This window comes from Lepidochelys kempii, chromosome 2 (assembly GCF_965140285.1).
Source record: "Lepidochelys kempii isolate rLepKem1 chromosome 2, rLepKem1.hap1, whole genome shotgun sequence".
Taxonomy (NCBI): Eukaryota; Metazoa; Chordata; order Testudines; family Cheloniidae; genus Lepidochelys; species Lepidochelys kempii.
This window is the reverse complement of record NC_136381.1, coordinates 195,204,006-195,224,457: the sequence shown is the minus strand read 5'-3', so window position 1 is coordinate 195,224,457 and position 20,452 is coordinate 195,204,006. Positions and strand designations below refer to the sequence as shown.

The following is a 20,452-nucleotide window of genomic DNA, read 5'->3' as shown; positions in this document are numbered from 1 at the left end:
AGAGTGCTTTTTTCAGTTTAGAAAAGCCAAATATTGTCAGCCACCCGTAACCAGAAGCACACTTTTAAAGTAAAATATACAAAAACAATTCTAAAAACCTGAAACAAACCTTTGTACAAACTACTACTACTGGAATGCCTAAGTTACATGTTAGCGTATCTGCACCCAACGGCAAAATCACACTGTCATCTTTGTCTTCTTGTATTGACATATTTCTTCTTTGTGGAGAAGCTGGAAAATCCTCTCCTGGTTCTATATATTCTTGGAAATCTCTTACCACTGAAATGAAAGAAAAATATTTATCTATAATGGCAGCCACTTATTTCAACAATAATTATTCCCATTGCCAAAATCCACTTACTGTACACTATATAGTAAGTGTTTGTTCATGTTTAAAAAGCTCAACAAAAATGCATGAAATGCTGCCAATAACGATTGGCCTGAGCAGTGCAGAAGAATACTAGTAAGTCCAGTATCTGATACATCCATGACTGGAAAGAAGCATACAGCAAGAGATTAAGTTTACTAAAGCATTATAAGAACACAGTCAATACACAGGACACTATAAATCCAACTATTGTTTAGATTCTACTGTGGAAGTGCCGAGAGGTGTCAGTTTCCCACTGCAATAGGCACTACACACCCTATGAATATGTAAGTTCTGCTCTTTGAGGCAGGGACTAAAGTATATCATGAAACAGAGTGGATATAAGCAGATGAGGGTGGATGGCAATACTGAGAATTATGATTAGCAGAAGCAGCAGTATTCACAGTAGACAAGTTGCCTAGCTGTTGTGTTATGCCAGTGAAACTAAAATTAGGAATGGTCATCCAAATTTTTACATCTCTTTACAAATGCACAGTAAAAAGCAACAAAAATACAAGGGAATATACCACAGTAAGACAGTAATACGTCACTACTTTCACTACCGATAGAACAACTATCTATTGTGAGTTGGTAAAGTGAACAAACCCCTTCACCTGACAGACCACAAAGTAATTTCATTTTATTTTAGCCACTGTAGTGTTTAACACTATATCCTGAATATTTTAACACTATAGTAGGAAGGAGTGTCACTACAGAATTTTTCTATTATATCTGAAAGCCTAAACCAGACCATATTATTTGGGTGAATTACAAACTGTATGGATTAACAAAAAGTACAAAGAACTTCTACTAAACTCTACTATTGAAACTTCTTTTTGTAAAGTTCACTGTGGTACAGAGAACAACGACTAGAACAGGCAGAATAGTGGTAGATAAAAAGATAAGAATTGTGTGTAGAGATTGAATTTTAGCAGTATAAATTTCACTTAAAACATTAAGAAAAGCTTAAGGCGGCATGACTAGGCATTCCAAAGTTAGTAAGTGATAACACCATAAGGTTGTACCCTCAACTCTACCCTCCTGCACGCATGCAATAGTCTAATAACAACCACATTTTATTCCTCAAAAACACCATATTTTCTACAACCTTCGACATTCAAACTTTTTTCAGTTTTGTACATATGCATATTCTTTTCTTAAAGTTATGTATTTTACTAATTTTGTAAACACATTTTCACAACAGCCACAGCGCCTGCTTTAGCTGCATTTCAGACAGTGAGATGGTTAATTATGAGATTAATTTCATAAAAATTTGCTGGTACAGCAGGACATTATAATTCACAACTATTAGCTTATGTTAGTCATACCCTTTGACCACTATTCTCTTATGTTATTCAATTACATTAAAATTCTCTGGGTGAAGACAAAAGGGAAAAACCTAGGGGCAACATCATGGTAGGGGTATAGACTACCAAATCAGGAGGAAGACACGGATGAGGCATTTCTAGAACAAAGAGCACATACCCAAAACACAAGACCTGGATAGTAATGGGGCATTTTATCTACCCAGGTACCTGTTGGTACAGTAATATGGCAAAATAATCTCCTATGAGTTCTGGGAATACATTGGAGTCAACTTCCTATTTCAGAAGGTGGAGGAAGTAACGAGGGGGAACCCATTTTAGACTTGATTCTGACTAACAGGGAAGCATTGGCTGAATCTGAAGTTAGAAGGGAATTTAAATGAAAATGATCATGAAATGATGATTTCATGATTCTAAGAAAACAGGGTCAGAGCAACGGACTAAGGAAAATGGACTTAAAAAAACTGAACTTTAACAAACTCAGAGAACTGGTAGGTAGGGTCCCATGGGAAGCATATCAAGGGGGAAAAAGGACTTCAGGAAAGCTGGCGGTTTCTCAATGAGATATTAAAATCACAACAGCAAACTGTCCCAATGAGAAGGAAAAATAGGAAGAATAGTAAAAGATCAATTTGATTCCACCAGGAGCTCTTTAACAACCTGAAAATCGAAAGGGAATCTTACAAAAAATAGGAACATGAACAAATTATAGAGGATGAATAAAATAGAATAGCGGAAGCACATAGGGACAAAATCAGAAAGGCAAAGGCACAAAATAAGTTACACCTATCAAGGGACATAAAAGGCAACAAGATAGATAATGTACTATAATACACCTCTGCCTCGATATAACGCGATCCAATATAACAAATTCGGATATAACGCGGTGAAGCAAAAATGGTTTTCTGTCTTGTCTATAATATTGGTTCTCAAACTGAGGGTCGTGACCCGGTTATGTGGGGGGTCGCAAGCCCCGACCCCGGCAGGGGCGGGCGGCTGAGAGCCCCGACCCTGGGCTTGATGTGAATGACATCATCAGATGCACCATTTCTAAAAAAACACCAAGAATAAAACTTGTGTCAAATACTGTATTAATAACGGAAATGCTTGAGGCCAAAATAAGTTCAATGTAACGCGTTTTCACCTATAATGCGGAAAGATTTTTTGGCTTCCGAGGACCATGTTATATTGGGGTAGAGGTGCATATTAGGACCAAACAAAAGATGAAGGAAAGTGTGGGTCCACTATTTAGCAGAGAAGGAGAGCTAATTATGGATAGTATCAAGAAGGCTGAGGTGTTAAATCCCTATTTGATTTCAGTCTTCACTAAAAAGGTTAACTGTGACCAGATGCTTAATACAATATTAACAAGTAGGCAGGAACACAAGCCAGAATACAGTAAGAAGATGTTAAAGAATATTTAGGTAAGTTAGATGTATCCAACTCAGTAGGCCCTGATGAAATTCACTCTTGGGTACTTAAGGAACTAACTAGCTAAAGCAATCTCAGAACCAATAGCTATCATCACTGAGAACTCATGGAGGACAGGTGAGGTCCCAGAAGACTGAAGAAGGGCAAACGTAGTACATTAAAAAGGAGAACAAAAAGAATCTACCAAATTATAGACCAATCAGCCTAGCTTCACAATACCTGGAAAGATACTGGAATAAATTATTAAACAATCAGTTTGTAATCACCTAGAGAATAATGTTATAAGGAACAGCCAGCATGGATTTGTCAAGAGCCAAACATGCCAAAGCACCCTAATCTCCTTCTTTGACAGGGTTACAGGTGTAGTGGATGGGGGTAAGCAGCAGATGCGATATATCTTGATTTTGGTATCGCTTTTGACATAATCCCAACATGACACTCTCATAGGCAAACTAGGGAAATGTTGTCTAGATGAAATTACTACAAGGTGGGAGTACTACCAATTGAAAGACCATACTCAAAGTAATTACCAATTGTTTGCTGTCAAACTGGGCGGAGGGTGTGGGGAATGCATCTAGTGGGGTCCCACCTGGGTCTGTCTGGTACTATTCAATACTTTTGTTAATGGAGTAGAGAGTAGGTTTACGGAGTAGAGAGTAGGTTTATAAAATTTGCAGATGACAACAAGCTGGGAGGGGTTGAAAGCACTTTGGAGGATAGAATTCAAAATGACTGACAAATTGGAGAAATGGTCCTGAATCAATAAGATGAAATTCAATAAAGACAAATGCAAAGTGCTTCACTTAGGAAAAAAATATCAAATGCACAAATACAAAATGGGGAATAACTGGCTAGGCACTAGTACCACTTAAATGGATCTGGGGGTAACAATGGATCACAAATTGAATAAGAGTCAAAAAACAAAATGTGATTCAGTTACAGAATGATACTAAACTTTTTTTGCGATGTATTAACAAGAGTGTCTTAAGACAGACATAGGAGGCAACTGTTCCACTCTACTTGGCACTGGTGAAGCCTCATTTAGAGTACCGTGTGCAACTTTGTGCACCGCTCTTTAGGAAAGAGATGGACAAAGTGGAGAGTCCAGAGGAGGGCAACAAAAATGATAAAGGATTTAGAAAATCTGATTTATGAGAAAAGGTCAAAAAACTAGTCTTAAGAAACCTGATAACAGTCTTCAGATATGTTCAGCGCTGTTATAGAATCATAGAATCTCAGGGTTGGAAGGGACCTCAGGAGGTCATCTAGTCCAACCCCCTGCTCAAAGCAGGACCAATCCCCAATTAAATCATCCCAGCCAGGGCTTTGTCAAGCCTGACCTTAAAAAAACGGCTTGGATCTTACCCAAAATACCAGGCTGCCAGCCAATCCTTTAGCCTCTAAACTAAAGGAAAGAAGGAAAGGTCAGATACATTCAGAAATCTATATATCGGGTTCTTCACAGTATTGGTGAGTTCCTGGCTTGAAAGTCCATCTGGAACACATCCACAGCTTGGATGGGTCATTCAGTCCTTTGTTCAAGGCTTCAGTTTGCAGAGAAGTTGCTCCAGAGGTAGGAAGAGGGATTGAAGAGAAAATGAAGATGATGCAGCTGCCCTTTCTATTCCCTTTGCCTTGTGGCTTGTACTTCCTGTGTCCCAAACACAAGCTTCACAGCACATGGCATGGAAAAGCCCTGGAGTTCTCAGTACACAGGCATACCCCTGCATGTCTTGCTGACTCAATAGGTGTATCCCCTTGGTTCTTTTCATGGGCTCATTGTACAGCTGATGACCCTTGACAGGCCAGTGAAGAGGCTCGGCAGTGCTGATGCCAGTCTGTCCGGGGGTGTCACCCAGAAACACTGCACAAGTCTGGAAATACAGATATACCCTACATGTCTATAACTCACAACACAAAGGTGGTACAAAACATAGAAACAAAATGATCATACTTGGAAAATCATAGCATTTTCACTGACACCTTACACGGCATATCTAGCATGATTCATTGCAAAGAGGACAGTGATCAACAGTGGACATGGAGAACAGAAGGTAGGACAAGTAGCAATTGGCTTAATCTGCAGCAAAGGAGATTTAGGTTCGATACTAGGAAAAAACTATAAGAAGGGTTAAATATTGGAATAGGCTCCCAAGGGATGTTGTGGAATCCCTGTCTTTAAAGGTTTTTAAGAAAAGGTTAGACAAACCTGTCAGGGATGACCTAGGTATACTTGGTTCTTTCTCAGTATGGGGGTGGGTTGGCTAGATAGTTTATTGAGGTCCTTTCCAGCTCTACATTTTTATGATTCATTTATTGTATATCATAAGTATTGATTATAGTGTGTTTTTCATGTAAATGAGTTTCATGGACTGTAAGGTATATAGTAAAGTACATGCACACAACAAATGACTCAGCTTGAAAAATTATGTATGATCAGGTAATTAAAAGCTACAATAATAAATATGCTCAAAGGGACATAATGAAGGCTGCATAGTAAAAGCTTACTCAATTCCTTACTTGCCATGCAAACTTTTTTTTTTTAAAACTGATTTCCCTAGATTCTTCCCAATCCCCAATTCCATGATTTGGAGATATTTAGGTGGACACTACCAAAATGCCTTGTCCCACATACTTTTCATGTTCACAGGAGGGAGAACCTCTCCTGCAAACACAGGTGCTGTGGAGAACCTACTTTCACACTTCTTAAGACCACCAGAGTAAAGTCCCTCCTCCGGAAGAGCTTGAGAGCTCCATAAGGCTCCTGCTCCAGCTATAGACCTGCTAGATGGAGTCTTGCTCATCTGCAGCCCTACATTCCTTAGCAGGTCTGAACTATGGTGACTCTAGACAGGCCAGATCTTATGGAAGGGGTCATGGGTGTCACTGAAACAACCCAGGATTTGCTTGGAAAAGCACTATGACCCAAGCAAAATATTATTTTTTTTAAACAGGAACTTGCTGGAGCTTTACATCATTGTACTTTGAGCCCAGCATGTAACATTTTTTCTATGTGAAACCATTTCAAGAACTCTTTGGCCTCCCAAGCCTCATCTCCAAGATGAGCTAGCTTTTCTCCTACTCTCTCCTGTGGCTTTTGAGAGCCTGAAAGAAAGCTGCTCTGCTGTGAAGTTCTTAGAGTATATCTTCATGCAAACTCAGACTCCTACTCAAGTCTTGCCCCAAACCATCCTCCTGTCTATATAAAATCCTCTCATTCAAGCATAGTGGTTCTTTCAGCCTAGGTTAGCTGGCTCATCTGGAAATATAGTCTAAAATACAAGTGAAGTTTTCACTTGGGCTGATAACCCACCCACCTTCCAATGAGGATGCAACTCAAGTGCTGACAGTCCTCAAATGCCTGCCCACAATTCCCTCTGTGACCCCAAAAGTTACAGACAAGTTCTCCCAGGGAAAGAATGAGTGCAGTTCAACTTACTGCAGCACAATGGGATGGCCCCTAGAAGTCCGAGCGATACACATACATGAATGCAGCACCAGTGAGGAGAGTAATTTGAATATGGCTTTGCAGTGTTGTTGCTCACACCTGAGTTAAGCTGACCCAGGTGCTAATCACTCAAGTTAGCTCTGCAGAGAAGAGACACACTTAAGCTACACCTGTACAGCAATTAAACACCTACAGCTGGCCTAGGTCAGCTGACTGGGGCTTGCGGGCAGTTCCAGGACTGAAAAACTGATGTGTAGCTGTTCGGGCTCAGGCTGGAGCCCAACTGTGGGATCCCATGGGGGAGTGGAAGGTCCCAGAGTCCAGGCACCAGCCCAAGCACAAATGTCTACATGGCAATTTTTAAGCCCCACAAGCCTGAGTCAGCCAACCTGGGCAAGCCGCGGGTCTTTTATCCCAGTGTAGATGTACCCTTAGAATGTTCAGCAATGGAACCAATGTCTGCAGAAGAAGAGCTCATTTCCTGTTCCTCTAGCAGAACCTTAGGAGGGCCACAAGAGCCCTCTCTCAACACTTTTGCATGGATCGAGGGTAGGACTTCTAATAAGCCCTGGCCATAGACTAACCTAAGCATATCCTATAGTTCACTTTTTGCTATGCAGCTAGAGTTCCTACTCCACATTTTTAATACAGTAGGAAAGCCTTCCCTATGTGCCCCCTTCCCCGCACTAAGAAATGGTTGAGCAGTTTCATTTATTTAAAAAAAAACAAAACAAAAAACCAACACACATTCACCTTAAATAAAAAACATGAAATTTTAGGTCAGTAGATGCAAGTTCCAGGAAGTGACTGAAAATAGTTGGAGAATGGAAGCATTTAACTAAAGCAGTCACTATTACTCTTACTATAATAAAAGTATGGGATCCACTAACATAGGGATAACAATGTCTGCTGACAAGAATCCATTTTTAAATATACGTGTTCAAGTTTCCTCTACAACAGAGGTCCCCAAACTGTCGGGTGTGCCCCCTGGGGGGCATGGAGGAACATTCAGGACAGTGTGGCGGGCCCCCTATGGGGGCAGGCAGGGAGTGCCACCCAGCCTCGCCGTGGCCCCAGCTCCACACTTGACCCATCCCCAGCCTTGGTGGGGCTCTGCACCTGGCTATGGGCCCTGCTGCCAACCCCCACCATGGCCCAGCTGCAGCTCAGTTCCCAGCGCCACCCCCAGCCTTGGCCCCTGGCCACAGCTCTCTTCCCAGCCTGGGGCCAGAGCAGCACAGCATCCAGCTGCTGGCCCCCACCACAGCCCAGCTGCGGCTCTGCTCCCACCCCCAGCCGCGGCTCTGCTCCCGCCCCCAGCCTTGGCCCCTGGCCGCAGCTCGTTCCTGTCCCTGTTCCTGTTCCCAGCCTCAGCCCCATCCCCATCCCCACCTCCAGCTGTGGCCCCCTTACTGCTGTCCTTCCCACCCCCCACGGAGCCATGGCCCCACTCCTGGCCTTGGCTCTGGGGGGGCACAGACAGGGGCAGAGGGGCTGCAATCCTCAAAAGTTGGGGGACCACTGCTCTACATTTTCAATTGCTCATAATTCTCAGACACTTCTGGAAATGAAATTATCCATGGTCTTATTCAATTTAAAGATTATTTATTTTTTTAAAAAAGAGAACATAAGTACAACTAGTTCATCCATCTGAACAGGAAAGTAGGGTAAATGCTTTCCTCATATGTTTTACCTTTGTAACTCACATTTCCAGCTTCAGTTGTCTACGTTTGAGGACTATAAAACAAAGACAATGAGGAAGAAAAAATAACCTAAGAAAATTAGTTCAATATTTTTAAGACTATGGAGTGCTAAAATAACCACTGAGCACATGAACTTTAGGAATTATTTTTTAACTAGTATTTTATGGCATCCTTACCTTATAATGATTTAGAACATGTTGCCCTAGTTAAAGGCTGCTCCAACATTGTCCTTTTCTTAAAACATTAAAAAACAAAATCAAACACAAAAACTAATGCCACTGAAATTGAGAAATCAAGTACACAAGTCAGGAAAATCTAAAGATCAAAGTTTTTAAATGCAATGTTGACAGCGTCTTTTCCCCCGTTAAATGAAAATCTAATTATTTCCCTAACTTGTATACTTCATTTCTTTTTCTGAATGTAAAGTGATACATCACTTAATACAAAAACCCAGATGATCTGAGAAGAACTAGTTAGGCCATACCTGGACATCAATTATAATCTTTAAATGGTGGTTTTGATGTGTAAATACTATTTTCCCTAATTTATTGCAACTTCCTAGCTCAGTTAGAACAAGCAGCCCTATCCTGAAGATAGTGACTCAATGTAACTAACGAGCTAAATAAGTAGTAAATAGTAGTTTTGAAGGCAACCGAAAGGCTACATACTAAAAAGGCAATCAAGCAAACACAAGAACCAGATGTGCTCAATAAAGAGCGAAGCACTAAAGACATCAGGCAAAATTTATTTTTCAGATGGAACACTTTATAGCCTTTCAGTGACATTCACCCAGTAAGGGACACTATTAGGTAATCAGAGGAAAAGACTCCAGCATTATTTTACTTGAGGTAGAGAACATTGCCTCCATAATGCTTCCAACCCAAAGAATAAGACCAGATCCTGGAGCTGGTTTTGGGCTCCCCTATAAAAATCAGAGCCACTAAGCCAGTTCTTTAAGAAAATCCTTGAAGGAATGATTGAATGCGACTCACAATGATAATCCATCCTTATACGAAGTCTCTATAGATATTTAACCAAATATATAAACGAGTAGTCCATCTTAACATTTAACTTAAGGTTTCAATTCCAGAACTGTGTCAACTATTGCAGTACTGTACACTTTAGCAAAGCACAGTTCTACCTAAAAAGGATGATCTAGCTGTTAGGGCCCTCGCCTAGGATTGGGAGATTTGGGTTCAAATCTCTGCTCTGCCACAGACTTCCTGTACCACTGTGAGTGTGTCACTTAGGCCCAGATTTTTAAATGTTTTTAGGCACTGCTCCACCTGGTGTTGCAACATCTAACTGACTTAGCAGCTGATGCTCACCAGCACTAGTGCTATCAATGGTGCAAAAGTTAATGTAGACAGGGCTCAGGCATTTTTACTACATCATGAAAGCCTGAACAGAGACATCATTGGTTCAAAATTCTCTAGTGCAGACAAGGTCTTTGAGCAAATACAATTAATATTACCTAAGCGATGAAGGCGGAAACAGTGCCTATGTGCTGCCTTTTAACCCCAATGCCTGATATCTACCTAGCTCTGCAGTCTGAACAGAACCACAAGAAAAAACTTTGAAGATCAAGGCTTTTAGAAGTTACAACTTTTATGCTAATTCAAAGTTTTTCTAAACAGAGAAATACTACTCGTGCATTGAAGGTACTTTAATAGAACAATTTAGATAACCTAACTCAAGATAGTTACTTTGCTGAGTTTCCAAAGAATAAAAACAGTCTACATCATAAGTTAAATAGCTCAAAAAAGCATTAAGTATATTTAATTTCAACAGTTTCTATTTTTTAAAATACTCACACTTTTGTTCCATTTCTTTCATTTCTTCAGGAGGAATTTTTAATTTGTCAATATGCTCTCTTACAACACTTGCCCACTTTTGTAAGGAATCCAGTGCAGTCCAAGGCCTAGACATGTCTACGACCAGCATAACCAGAGTGTCCTTTAGAGAGTTAGCCTCCATTGCAAACTTAAGGAGACCTTTATGATACAGGTCACCATCCAAAATCCACACATTACACCTTGTTTGATCTGTAATAAAAAGTAGAAAATACAAGACAAACTAAAATCTGTAAGTTATCCTTTTAAAATGTAGTCTATTGGATCAGAGTTAGTATATTAGAATTGTGTTGACAGTTTTTACTAATATCAGATTTCTTAGCTCCTTGTCTCCATGAGACAGTACGTAAAACCCAAGGAACATGCACCATCTTTGCATACTCTATGTCTGCAATTTATCAGCCAACAAATTGGTTTCTTTAAAAAAGAGACCCTTAAAGTGACACTAACTTCCCCAGAGCAAGTTCCTGAAAGTGAAAGCACATTACCTCAACATAATACTTGGCAAATTCTGTAACATTTTACATCTGCAAGTACTTTAAAATGTTAGTCTTCAGAGTATTAGTGTAAAGCAAGTATTACAGTAAGAGAATATTTAGGCCGTCAGTGCTCAAAACTATCAGCTTTCCCTTAAGAGTTGAGCTAGATCAGGGCTGAAGGATTACTTTTACATCCCCGCTTTGAGCGGCCACAATCCAATATGGCTCCCTGTAATGTGTCTGCTTCTCTCTATTCAGCTATGTCTACGCTACCATGGTAAGTCAACCTACGCTATGCAACTCCAGCTATGTGAATAGTGTAGCTGGAGTCGATGTACCTTAGGTTGAGTTTCCACTGAGGGGTCGATGGTTCTTACCTCACTCTTCCCGTCGGGGGTACAGTACCGGGGTCAACTGTAGAGCGATCTGCTGTTGATCTGGCGGGTCTTCACTAGACCCGCTAAAATCGACTACCAGCAGATTGATCTCAGAAAGTCAATTCCGGCTGTAGTGTTGACATAGCCTTCTCTATGATACCCGTAAGTACTAAGGAGAGTGTGTGCCATGGCATGATGTGCCCAAAAGAGCAGAAACAGTACCAGGCCTTGCAAAAGGTGGAATTACAGGAAACAGAAACCTGATTTTTTGCAGGGGGAAAAGAGAAATGGACAGAAATACTTTACAGCTAGTCCCCTACAAGAAATACAAAATATCCCCTCCCAAAAATACTTAATGTTCTTAAGTTTAATATAAACATTAATTTTTAATTACATTTTTCCTCCGGTGAGTCATTTAAAAGTGTTGGAACATTTACAGTTATCAGGTTCAGTAAATTGAGGGCAGTTTTCCTTAAAAATCTTGTTTTTATTGCTCATCAGGAGCGTTGGTTTGACAACACTGGATACAGAGCATTGTTTATTCACATAACCGGTAAATACAGCATAGTCAGAAGTACAGACTTCACATCACTTATGCAGTGTACCTCATCCATCTTCCTCCTCTCATCCCCACTGGCTCAATCTCACCTTTGTAGTTCCCCTTATCCCTTTACAGTTCCCCACCACTTCTGCCTACTTTTATCCTCTCTACCTTGAGCTTCCCACTCCTCCCACCAGCAAAAACTTAAGTCCCACATCCGCAACCTTGTCCCCTCTGGTGACATTTACACAAATCCTGGCCCTCTCTTCACCCCCACCCACTCCACCTTACGTAACCATTCTCCACCACCCCTGTCATACCACCATTCTTAATCTCACACCCATCCTCCTCCATCTTTTCTCTTGAGATATCTAGAAGGATCACAGTAATCTCTGACTAATGCTCTGTACCTCGGGGGAACACCCAGCACCCCCATGTTCATCCTTGTAAAATGATTGTGTGGCCCGCTCCCAAATAGAAGTCAAACTACACCTATGCCCAGTGCCCTGTCCCGAGGCTCCCCTACCCCCACTGGGCCCTGGAGTTTTTATAGCATGTCGAGAGGGGCCTCAGAGGGAAAAAAAAAAAAGGTTGAACACCCCTGATCTACAGTCCACCCATCAGCCTCTCCCACTGATTTTGACTCTTGGATCTCTATCTCCTCTCCTCACCATCTTCCACACTCATCTTCCATAACTTCAGCTTCCATGTTGATGACCCAATCCAACCCTTTAACTGCACATTTCCTTGATCTCAACTCTTCATTCAAACTGCAGCCCTGGTTCAATGCTCCCACTCATCAAAATGAAAAGGAGTACTTGTGGCACCTTAGAGACTAACCAATTTATTTGAGCATAAGCTTTCGTGAGCTACAGCTCACTTCATCGGATGCATCGAAAGCTTATGCTCAAATAAATTGGTTAGTCTCTAAGGTGCCACAAGTACTCCTTTTCTTTTTGCGAATACAGACTAACACGGCTGTTACTCTGAATCTCATCAAAATGACATTTCACTGGACTGTCTACACCAAGGACTGCTTTCTATTATCTGTTACCAAATTCCTCCTCTCTGATCTAATCTCCTACCCTTTTTCAGCACTGTCCATCAATCTGTCACTACCCATGACCTCCATTCCATCAGTGTTAATGACTTTTCCATCTGCTCCCAGTGCCCCCTTCCCTTTTTTCCGTCAATATGGTTGTTTATTTTCTCCATGCTTCCCACCCTTAACTTTTGCGTCCCTCTCCTATTGCAAGGTCTGCCCTGCCAACCCCTCTGGATCACCCCCAACATTTGCTTCCTCTGCTCCTGTTCTTGCTATAAGAAAAGGAGTACTTGTGGCACCTTAGAGACTAACCAATTTATTTGAGCATGAGCTTTCGTGAGCTACAGCTCACTTCATCGGATGCATACCGTGGAAACTGCAGCAGACTTTATATATACACAGAGAATGTGAAACAATACCTCCTCCCACCCCACTGTCCTGCTGGTAATAGCTTATCTAAAGTGATCATCAGGTTGGGCCATTTGCTGGAAATGGCCCAACCTGATGAACACTTTAGATAAGCTATTACCAGCAGGACAGTGGGGTGGGAGGAGGTATTGTTTCATATTCTCTTTGTATATATAAAGTCTGCTGCAGTTTCCACGGTATGCATCCGATAAGTGAGCTGTAGCTCACGAAAGCTCATGCTCAAATAAATTGGTTAGTCTCTAAGGTGCCACAAGTACTCCTTTTCTTTTTGCGAATACAGACTAACACGGCTGTTACTCTGAAACCTGTTCTTGCTATGCAGAGCACCTCTGGAGGAAGTCCCATGACCAGTCTGACTTTATCCATTATGAATTTCTCTTCCTTCATGCTATCTTTCTAGCTAAAACAGCTCTACTTTAACTTAGATGAATCCCTGCCCACAATCCCAGCTGCCTTTCTGCCACCTTTGACTTATTCCTCAAAACCTCTCTCTGCACAGGATCTCACCAATTTCTTTGAGGGGAAAGTTAACAAAATGTGTGACCTTTCCCTCCCCTTGGATTGTCTTCACTTCCCCTCCTACAATGCTCCTCTTCCATCACATACTCAGAAGTATTTTTTCTGCTCACCTCTAAATCATCCACTTCCCGCAGTAACCCCATCCCACCCGTTCACGACAACTCGCATCCCGACCTTAACCTCTTGCTCTTCTCTGGCTCTTTCCCCTCACAATACAAGCATGTGTAAGACTCTTCCATCTAAAAAAGCCACCATTGACCCCATTTATCTCTCCAGTTACTGCCATATTTTCATTTCATCTCTAAATTCATTGAATACACTGTCTAAAATTGCTGTCAGTAGTTTCTCTCCTCCAATTCCATCCTAGACCCACACCAATCCTGCTTCTTGCATTGAAACAGTCCTCACAAAAATCTACAAAAACCTCTTCCTCAAAGCTCAGAACCCGGACTCCACTCTTATCCTCCTTGACCCCTAATCCACCCTTGATGCTACCAACTATGCCATTTCTGAAATCTTTTCCTCTTCTGGTTCTCTTCCCACCACTCTAATCAGTCCTTCAGTATGTCCTTTGAGGACCCTCTTCAACCCTCCTCCAAATTTCTAGGGAGATTCCACAAGGCTCTGACCTTGGGTCCCCATCTCTTCTTCCGCTACACCTTATCCCTGGGTAATCGCATCCACAATCACAAATTTAACTATTCTCTCTATGCTGATGACTCTCAGATCTACCTCTCTACTCCAAACCTGTCTCCTTCTGTCCAAACTAAAATCTCAGCCTTTCTTACAACTCCTCAGGGATGTCTAGCTATGAGCTCAAACTCTATATGGCTAAAACAGACTATTATTCATTCTCCCCCTCCTCCCCCCACTATTCTCAATCACTGTAGACATCACCAGCCTGTCACTCAGGACTGTAACGAGGCTGTAATCTTTGACTCGGCCCTCACTCTAGCCTCATTTCCAGGCTACCCCTAAATTTTTCAATTTCTTTCTGCATGACATCTTGTGGATACGACCTTTTCTATCTATCCAGGCTCATCTCACTCCTCAATTACTGCAATATCCTTCTCTCTGAAACGGACAAATGCAATCTTTCTCCACTCATCTATGCAGACTGCTGGTCCAAAAATAATTTTCCTAGCCCATCATTTTGAACACATCACTCCTTTCCATCCCTCCACTGGCTCCCCCTACTAATTCATTAAACATAAGCTACCTGTGTTCACTTTCTTGGCTCTTCACATCCTATCCCCACCCCACTCATTCACTACTGAAATGTCACTTCCTGCCTCCTATCCCCATAATGCCAGCCTACATGGCCCACTTGTCTGAAGATTCCAAACAAGTACCTTCCTGTTTTGCTCCAGGCTGTCCCTCATGCTTGGGAAGGGCTCCCCATAAACATCCACAAATCTACATCAGCTTCCCACATCAAATATCTCCTTAGAACTATCTTATGCTATGAGGTCTACAAAATATTTGACACCTAGGCTACTGATGTGCTGAGACTACTGTCTACCATGCTGACCAATACTATCTCATTGTTTCCTCACACTTTCCTGTTGGTCTGTTGTCTCATCATATATTGTAAGCTCTTTGGGGCATCTTTTATTCTCTTTGTATAGCATCTAGCTTAATGGGGACCTGGTCTTTGATCAGGGCTCCTAGGGGCTATAGCAATGCAAATAATAAGTATACTAAAGACACACCACCATTCTATCCCAGACCGTCTAAACAGAGGGTACCTATTATGATGGTTTCTCTTATGCAGATACCTGTTTATTGGAAATTAGACACACATTTTGCATAAACAAAACTGCCACTTGAAGGTAAGTGTTACTAAAGGCCTGGGCTAAATCTGAGCAAGTGACTTAGGAAATTAAAAACTCCATATCCCATCCAGTTTAGAATTAAAATCTTCTTACTGCTGAGGATACACAACTGATACTTACCATCTCTATCTTCATCATGCACATTTAAGTACAAGTATTCCATTCCTCTTCCTTTCTTGTACTCCTCTATTCCTTGAAGTCTGCCTATTAAGCTAGTTTTTCCTGCACCATCTTCTCCTAGAAAAAGACAAAAAGTTAATATAGATCAAATCTGAGTAAATAGTGTTACCTAATTACAGCTTCTTTTTTGGAAAAGTGAAATATCATGTAACAATGGGAGTCACTCAGCTAGAAGCTCATGCAATCTGAAAACATGGGTGTTCAATTTATTCTAAACGTATGCATCAGCCTCAACAAATACTAATCATGTCTATTTATATTAGTATATTTACCACCATTGTTTTTGTACTGTAGTATTTTTAACTTTCCTCTTATTTCCTAGCTTAAACAACATTTTCAGAGCATTGCACAATCACTAACTATTTTTAAGTTATATTTTGACATTCAATAGGTTTAAGTCCACAAAAGCCTAGATTTCAATTCAATCCATGAGAATGCACAGCATGATGACAGGGTTCAGTTGGGACTTGCTAAAACTATTTGACTATCATTGTAGGACAAACTTCCTGAAGTCTGTCCCGGTGGCAAAAACCTAATTCTGTAATGTATGTCTGATTCAGTACTAGCAAATAATGGAGATAGTGTTCAGCGATTGAGGAAGCATATTCATTATCTTGTGTACTGAATGAATCAGTGGTCCCAGAAAACAACGTATGTGATCATGAAACTAGACTGCAGCATAATGCTTATGATTTTCTGGATCCCAGCCCAGAGAGCACTCTCCTGTAGGCTAAACGATGCTTTGATGGGAAAGAGCAAGCCAGCAGGCAGGCAGCTCACAAGGTCTGGTAGTATGCACACAGTGCAGCTGAAATGGTCTGAAAATAAAGGAAGAGTAGAAAAATAAATCTGTTGCATGTGCACAAGAAGATTCTGAAAGGATTATAATCACATTATAAATCAATCCATTTTTTCATGGAGAGCACAAAAGGCATCTCTCTGACCTCAGGAGTGTTCCTATGCATGCCACTGAAATAGCAAAGACAGCTTTTGGAGCTATAGGTGGCTTTTCACATCCTGCTAGAACAGGGGTGAGCAAACTTTTTGGCCTGAAGGCCACATCTGGGTATGGAAATTGTATGGCGGGCCATGAATGCTCACAAAATTTTTGGGATCCAGGAGGGGGTGAGGGATTTGGGGCTGGGCCAGAAATGAGGAGTTCAGGGTACAGGAAGGGGCTCTGGGCTGGAGCAGGGGGTTGGACCGCGGTGGGGGGGTGGTGAGGGCTCTGGCTGGAGGTGCAGGCTCTGGGGTGGGACTGGGGATGATGGATTTGGGGTGCAGGAGGTGCTCCAGGCTGTGACTGAGGGGTTTAGAGGGGGATCAGGGCTGGGGTATGGGAGGTGGTCAGGGGTGCAGGCTTTGGGCAGTGCTTACCTCAGGAAGCTACTGGAAGCGCGTTATGTTCCTCCTCCATGCTGCCGCATCCGCAAGTGCTGCACCTGCAGCTCTCATTGGCCGCAGTTCCCAGCCAATGGGAGCTGCAGGGGCAGCGCTTGAGGTAGGGGCAGTATACGGAGCCCCCGGCTATCCCTAAACATAGGAGCCGGATGGCGGATGCCCCGATACTTCCAGAAGCTGCACAGAGCTGTGGCACAAACACACATGGAGCAGCCACCGACCCCACTGCCCAGCTCAAGTGCGGGAGTGAGGCAAGTCCCAGTCTCTGCTGTGACGCTCTGTACCTCGAGGAACACCCAGCACCCCCATGTTCATCCTTGTAAAATAACTGTGTGGCATCCAATGCAAAGTTTGTCATGCTGGGTGTTTTCAGAAGACTCCTGATGCACTGAGCATGGTTGTTATAGTGATGTTATAGTAACTGTTACAGTAATGTTATAGGTTATAATTTCATGTATGTAGTTATGAGGCTGAAAATGTATCCTCCTAGCTTAAAATAAGCCCAGGAAAAATCTCTCCAAGAGCAGAGAGGCAGTTCACACCTCATCAGGGCAGGTATGTGACAAACCCAGCCCAGCCTCACAGGAACAAAGGACACTGGTCCGGGCAGCAACAAAAGAATCTGTTAGACTCTCAGAGTCACCCCCCTTCTTTTGGTCAGTTTGGACTGCGATGAGGTAATGCTCACCTGACTCTGAAAGGGGGTGGAGGGCAAAGCCAAGAGGGAAGAAAGGGCATAATAAAAGAGAAGGAGACATTTGCCATGCTCTCTCTCTCTTCCACCTACATCTACAGACACCACACCAAGCAATTGAAGCGCTGACCAAAGGGGAGAGCCTGGCTCAATGACAACTAGCCAGCCAATGGTGAGAAGCATATAAGTTTGTAAGGGCACTGAAAGTATTAAAATGAGCTTAGAATGCGTTTTGCTTTCATTTCATTTGACCAAATCTGACTTGTTATGCTTTGACTTATAATCACTTAAAATTTATCTTTGTAATTAATAAATCTGTTTATTCTACCTGAAGCTGAGAGTTTGGTTTGAAGCGTGTTGGAGATTCCCCTTGGGATAACAAACCTGATACATATCAATTTCTTTGTTAAATTGACGATCTCAAAGTTTGCAGTGTCCAGTGGGCATAACTGGACACTGCAAGACTGAGGTTCCTAGGGTTGTCTCTGGGACTGGAGATATTGGCTAGCGTCATTCGGTTGCACAATCCAAGGAGCAGCTTACATGCCAGAGGCTGTGTGTGAACAGCCCAGGAGTGGGGGTTACCACAGCAGAGCAGGGTAAGGCTGGCTCCCAGAGTTAAGGGTTGGAGTGACCTAGTAGATGACCGGTCCAGATAACACCAGAGGGGAACATCACACCCACTCCCCAGCGGGAGCTCGAGAGCCGGATTAAGTTGGCTGGTGGGCCAGATGTGGCCCACGGGCCGTAGTTCGCCCACCCCCGTGCTAGAATGAGGTTTATGTTTAATAGCCAACTTGTTGTCTACTCACAAGAACAAAAGAACCCTATTTCAAACAAACAAAGCATTATGGACAGCAGTATGATAGCATGGAACACTACTCAGGTAAGAATCTAATGGTGTCACATTTGTTTCTTTTATCCATATTTTATAAAGCCGGGGGAAACTTGGTCCCCTGAAAGACCTAGAACACAGCTTTAAAACAGGTTACTGTTGTGACACCTTTCTTCCTACCAACTTCTAGCCAAAATATAAAATTATTTTAGTGTTTCCTATCACTATGCCCAAGATTTAAGTGTTTAGGCACATCTACAATGATAATCAATTAGAATAATGCCCAAAAAGGTGATGTTCTCTTCATTCCCTCATACTAGCTATGCATCCGAAAGAAGCCTGAAGGTCCAATGAGCCTTGCAGTATGATCCTACGAATACAATTGGTTCAAATGCTGCCAGTGATTATTCTCAATAAATTAATTTCCCCATCTCGGGGATATAGTTATAAGAATCAGTATTATGGAAGTGCCACTTGAAGTTCCATAGTTAAAGTCATATAGACTTTTGCACATAAAGCAGGCATTAGTCACTTTTTTACACTGTCTTCTAGGTGTACATCCTCCCCAAAATTACAAGCTCTTACTTGAGAGTACAAAATGAATTCTGAGAATTTACAAATAAACGTTAACTGGTTTATAAGTTAAAATGAAAAATGGGTCCTTTAAAAAAATATAGCACTCTGGACCAGAATTTTTTTTGTCCTAAATTATCTTAATGTAGTAACAGACTCTTCAGGTTTCCCACATATAGTTAACACTCACGAACTCTTGTGCATTGACTGCATGTGAAGATTTTTTTTTTTTTTTTTTACGGCAGTCATTTTGCCATTATACTTCATAATGAAAAATTCTCATTCACCAGGGATTGACAAATGTTCTTTTACACAGGATTTCATGGCTACATTTGTAACACCACAGAATAGTGAGACAGTGTATTTTAGTCACTTATCTTAGGACCTGTCTACACTTACAGGGATCGACGCTGCTGCAATCGATGCACTGGGAATTGATTTAGCTTGTCTAGTGAAGACCCGCTAAATCGACTGCAGATTGCACTCCTATTGACTCCAGTACTCCACCAGAATGAGAAACTTATGGTAAATTGACGGGAGAGCGTCTCCCAACGACGCAGTGCGGTGTAGACACTGCAGTAAGTTGACTAGCTGGACGACTCCAGTACGTCCAGCTAGTCGACTTACTGACTCTAGTACGTCGACTCCAGCTACGTTATTCAGTTGCGTAACTTAGGTCGACTTACCTCCGTAGTGTAGATAAGGCCTTAGTTACAAAGATTTCAAATTTACCCCAATTACATTCCCCAGTGAGTCAAGTCATGTGAAATTTATAATTTTGAACTTTGGTTTTGGGTTTAGTTTTGTGCCAAAAGAAGTTTAAGAATTTTTCCATTTTATAAAAGTCCTGCTTATCTAATTAACCTTTTGGGATGAAAAACTTTAAGACCAAAAGGAAAAACTGAGAAATTTTAGACAAGTAAGAATAGGGAATTACAACTAAAGTGAAGTTGCATCTTTCAGTTTTGCTAGTGCAAAAACCAAAATATAGCTGATATTCCACTGCTTCTTAATTTAGCAAAAAGCAGAGCCATTTATCCAAAAATGCAATTACGCCAGATTTTACAAAAAGTCTGTTTTCTTCCCTGTGAGGATTTCTATTTTGTTGTATAGCAGCTAGTTCTCCTAATTAAAATTTTTGTATGCCACAGAAAGAGTTCAAGCTTCCTTCACCATTTGTGAATGGAGTATCCATGGCTACATTCTTTGTTGCAAATTTTCAGCTGGGCTTCATAAATTTGTCACTCATGAACAAATGGCAAGACTTTCTATTACAAGCTGCTAAGCAAGCGTATATGCTGCTGAAGTTGCTTTAATTTTGCCAAGATTTCTTTGAATGATTCATTCTGTCATATTGCCTTCTGTGAAAAGGTAGCTTCACTTGTCTGTCAGAAAAGGTGGTGGCACAGGAGGATTC

At 41.7% G+C, this 20,452-nt stretch overlaps 1 protein-coding gene across 2 annotated transcripts in view; it reads right to left on the bottom strand.

Annotated features, from left to right (window-relative positions):
• DYNC1LI1 (dynein cytoplasmic 1 light intermediate chain 1) overlaps window positions 1–20,452 on the bottom strand; it is a 56,268-nt gene that overhangs the window by 22,717 nt on the left and 13,099 nt on the right. For both annotated transcript variants that reach the window (XM_073333357.1, XM_073333358.1), the window contains 3 exons: window positions 15,473–15,589; window positions 10,089–10,319; window positions 110–279 (listed from right to left, as the gene is read on the bottom strand). In XM_073333357.1, the coding sequence (XP_073189458.1) occupies window positions 110–279; window positions 10,089–10,319; window positions 15,473–15,589 (518 nt within the window). The remainder of the gene's footprint in view (window positions 1–109; window positions 280–10,088; window positions 10,320–15,472; window positions 15,590–20,452) is intronic.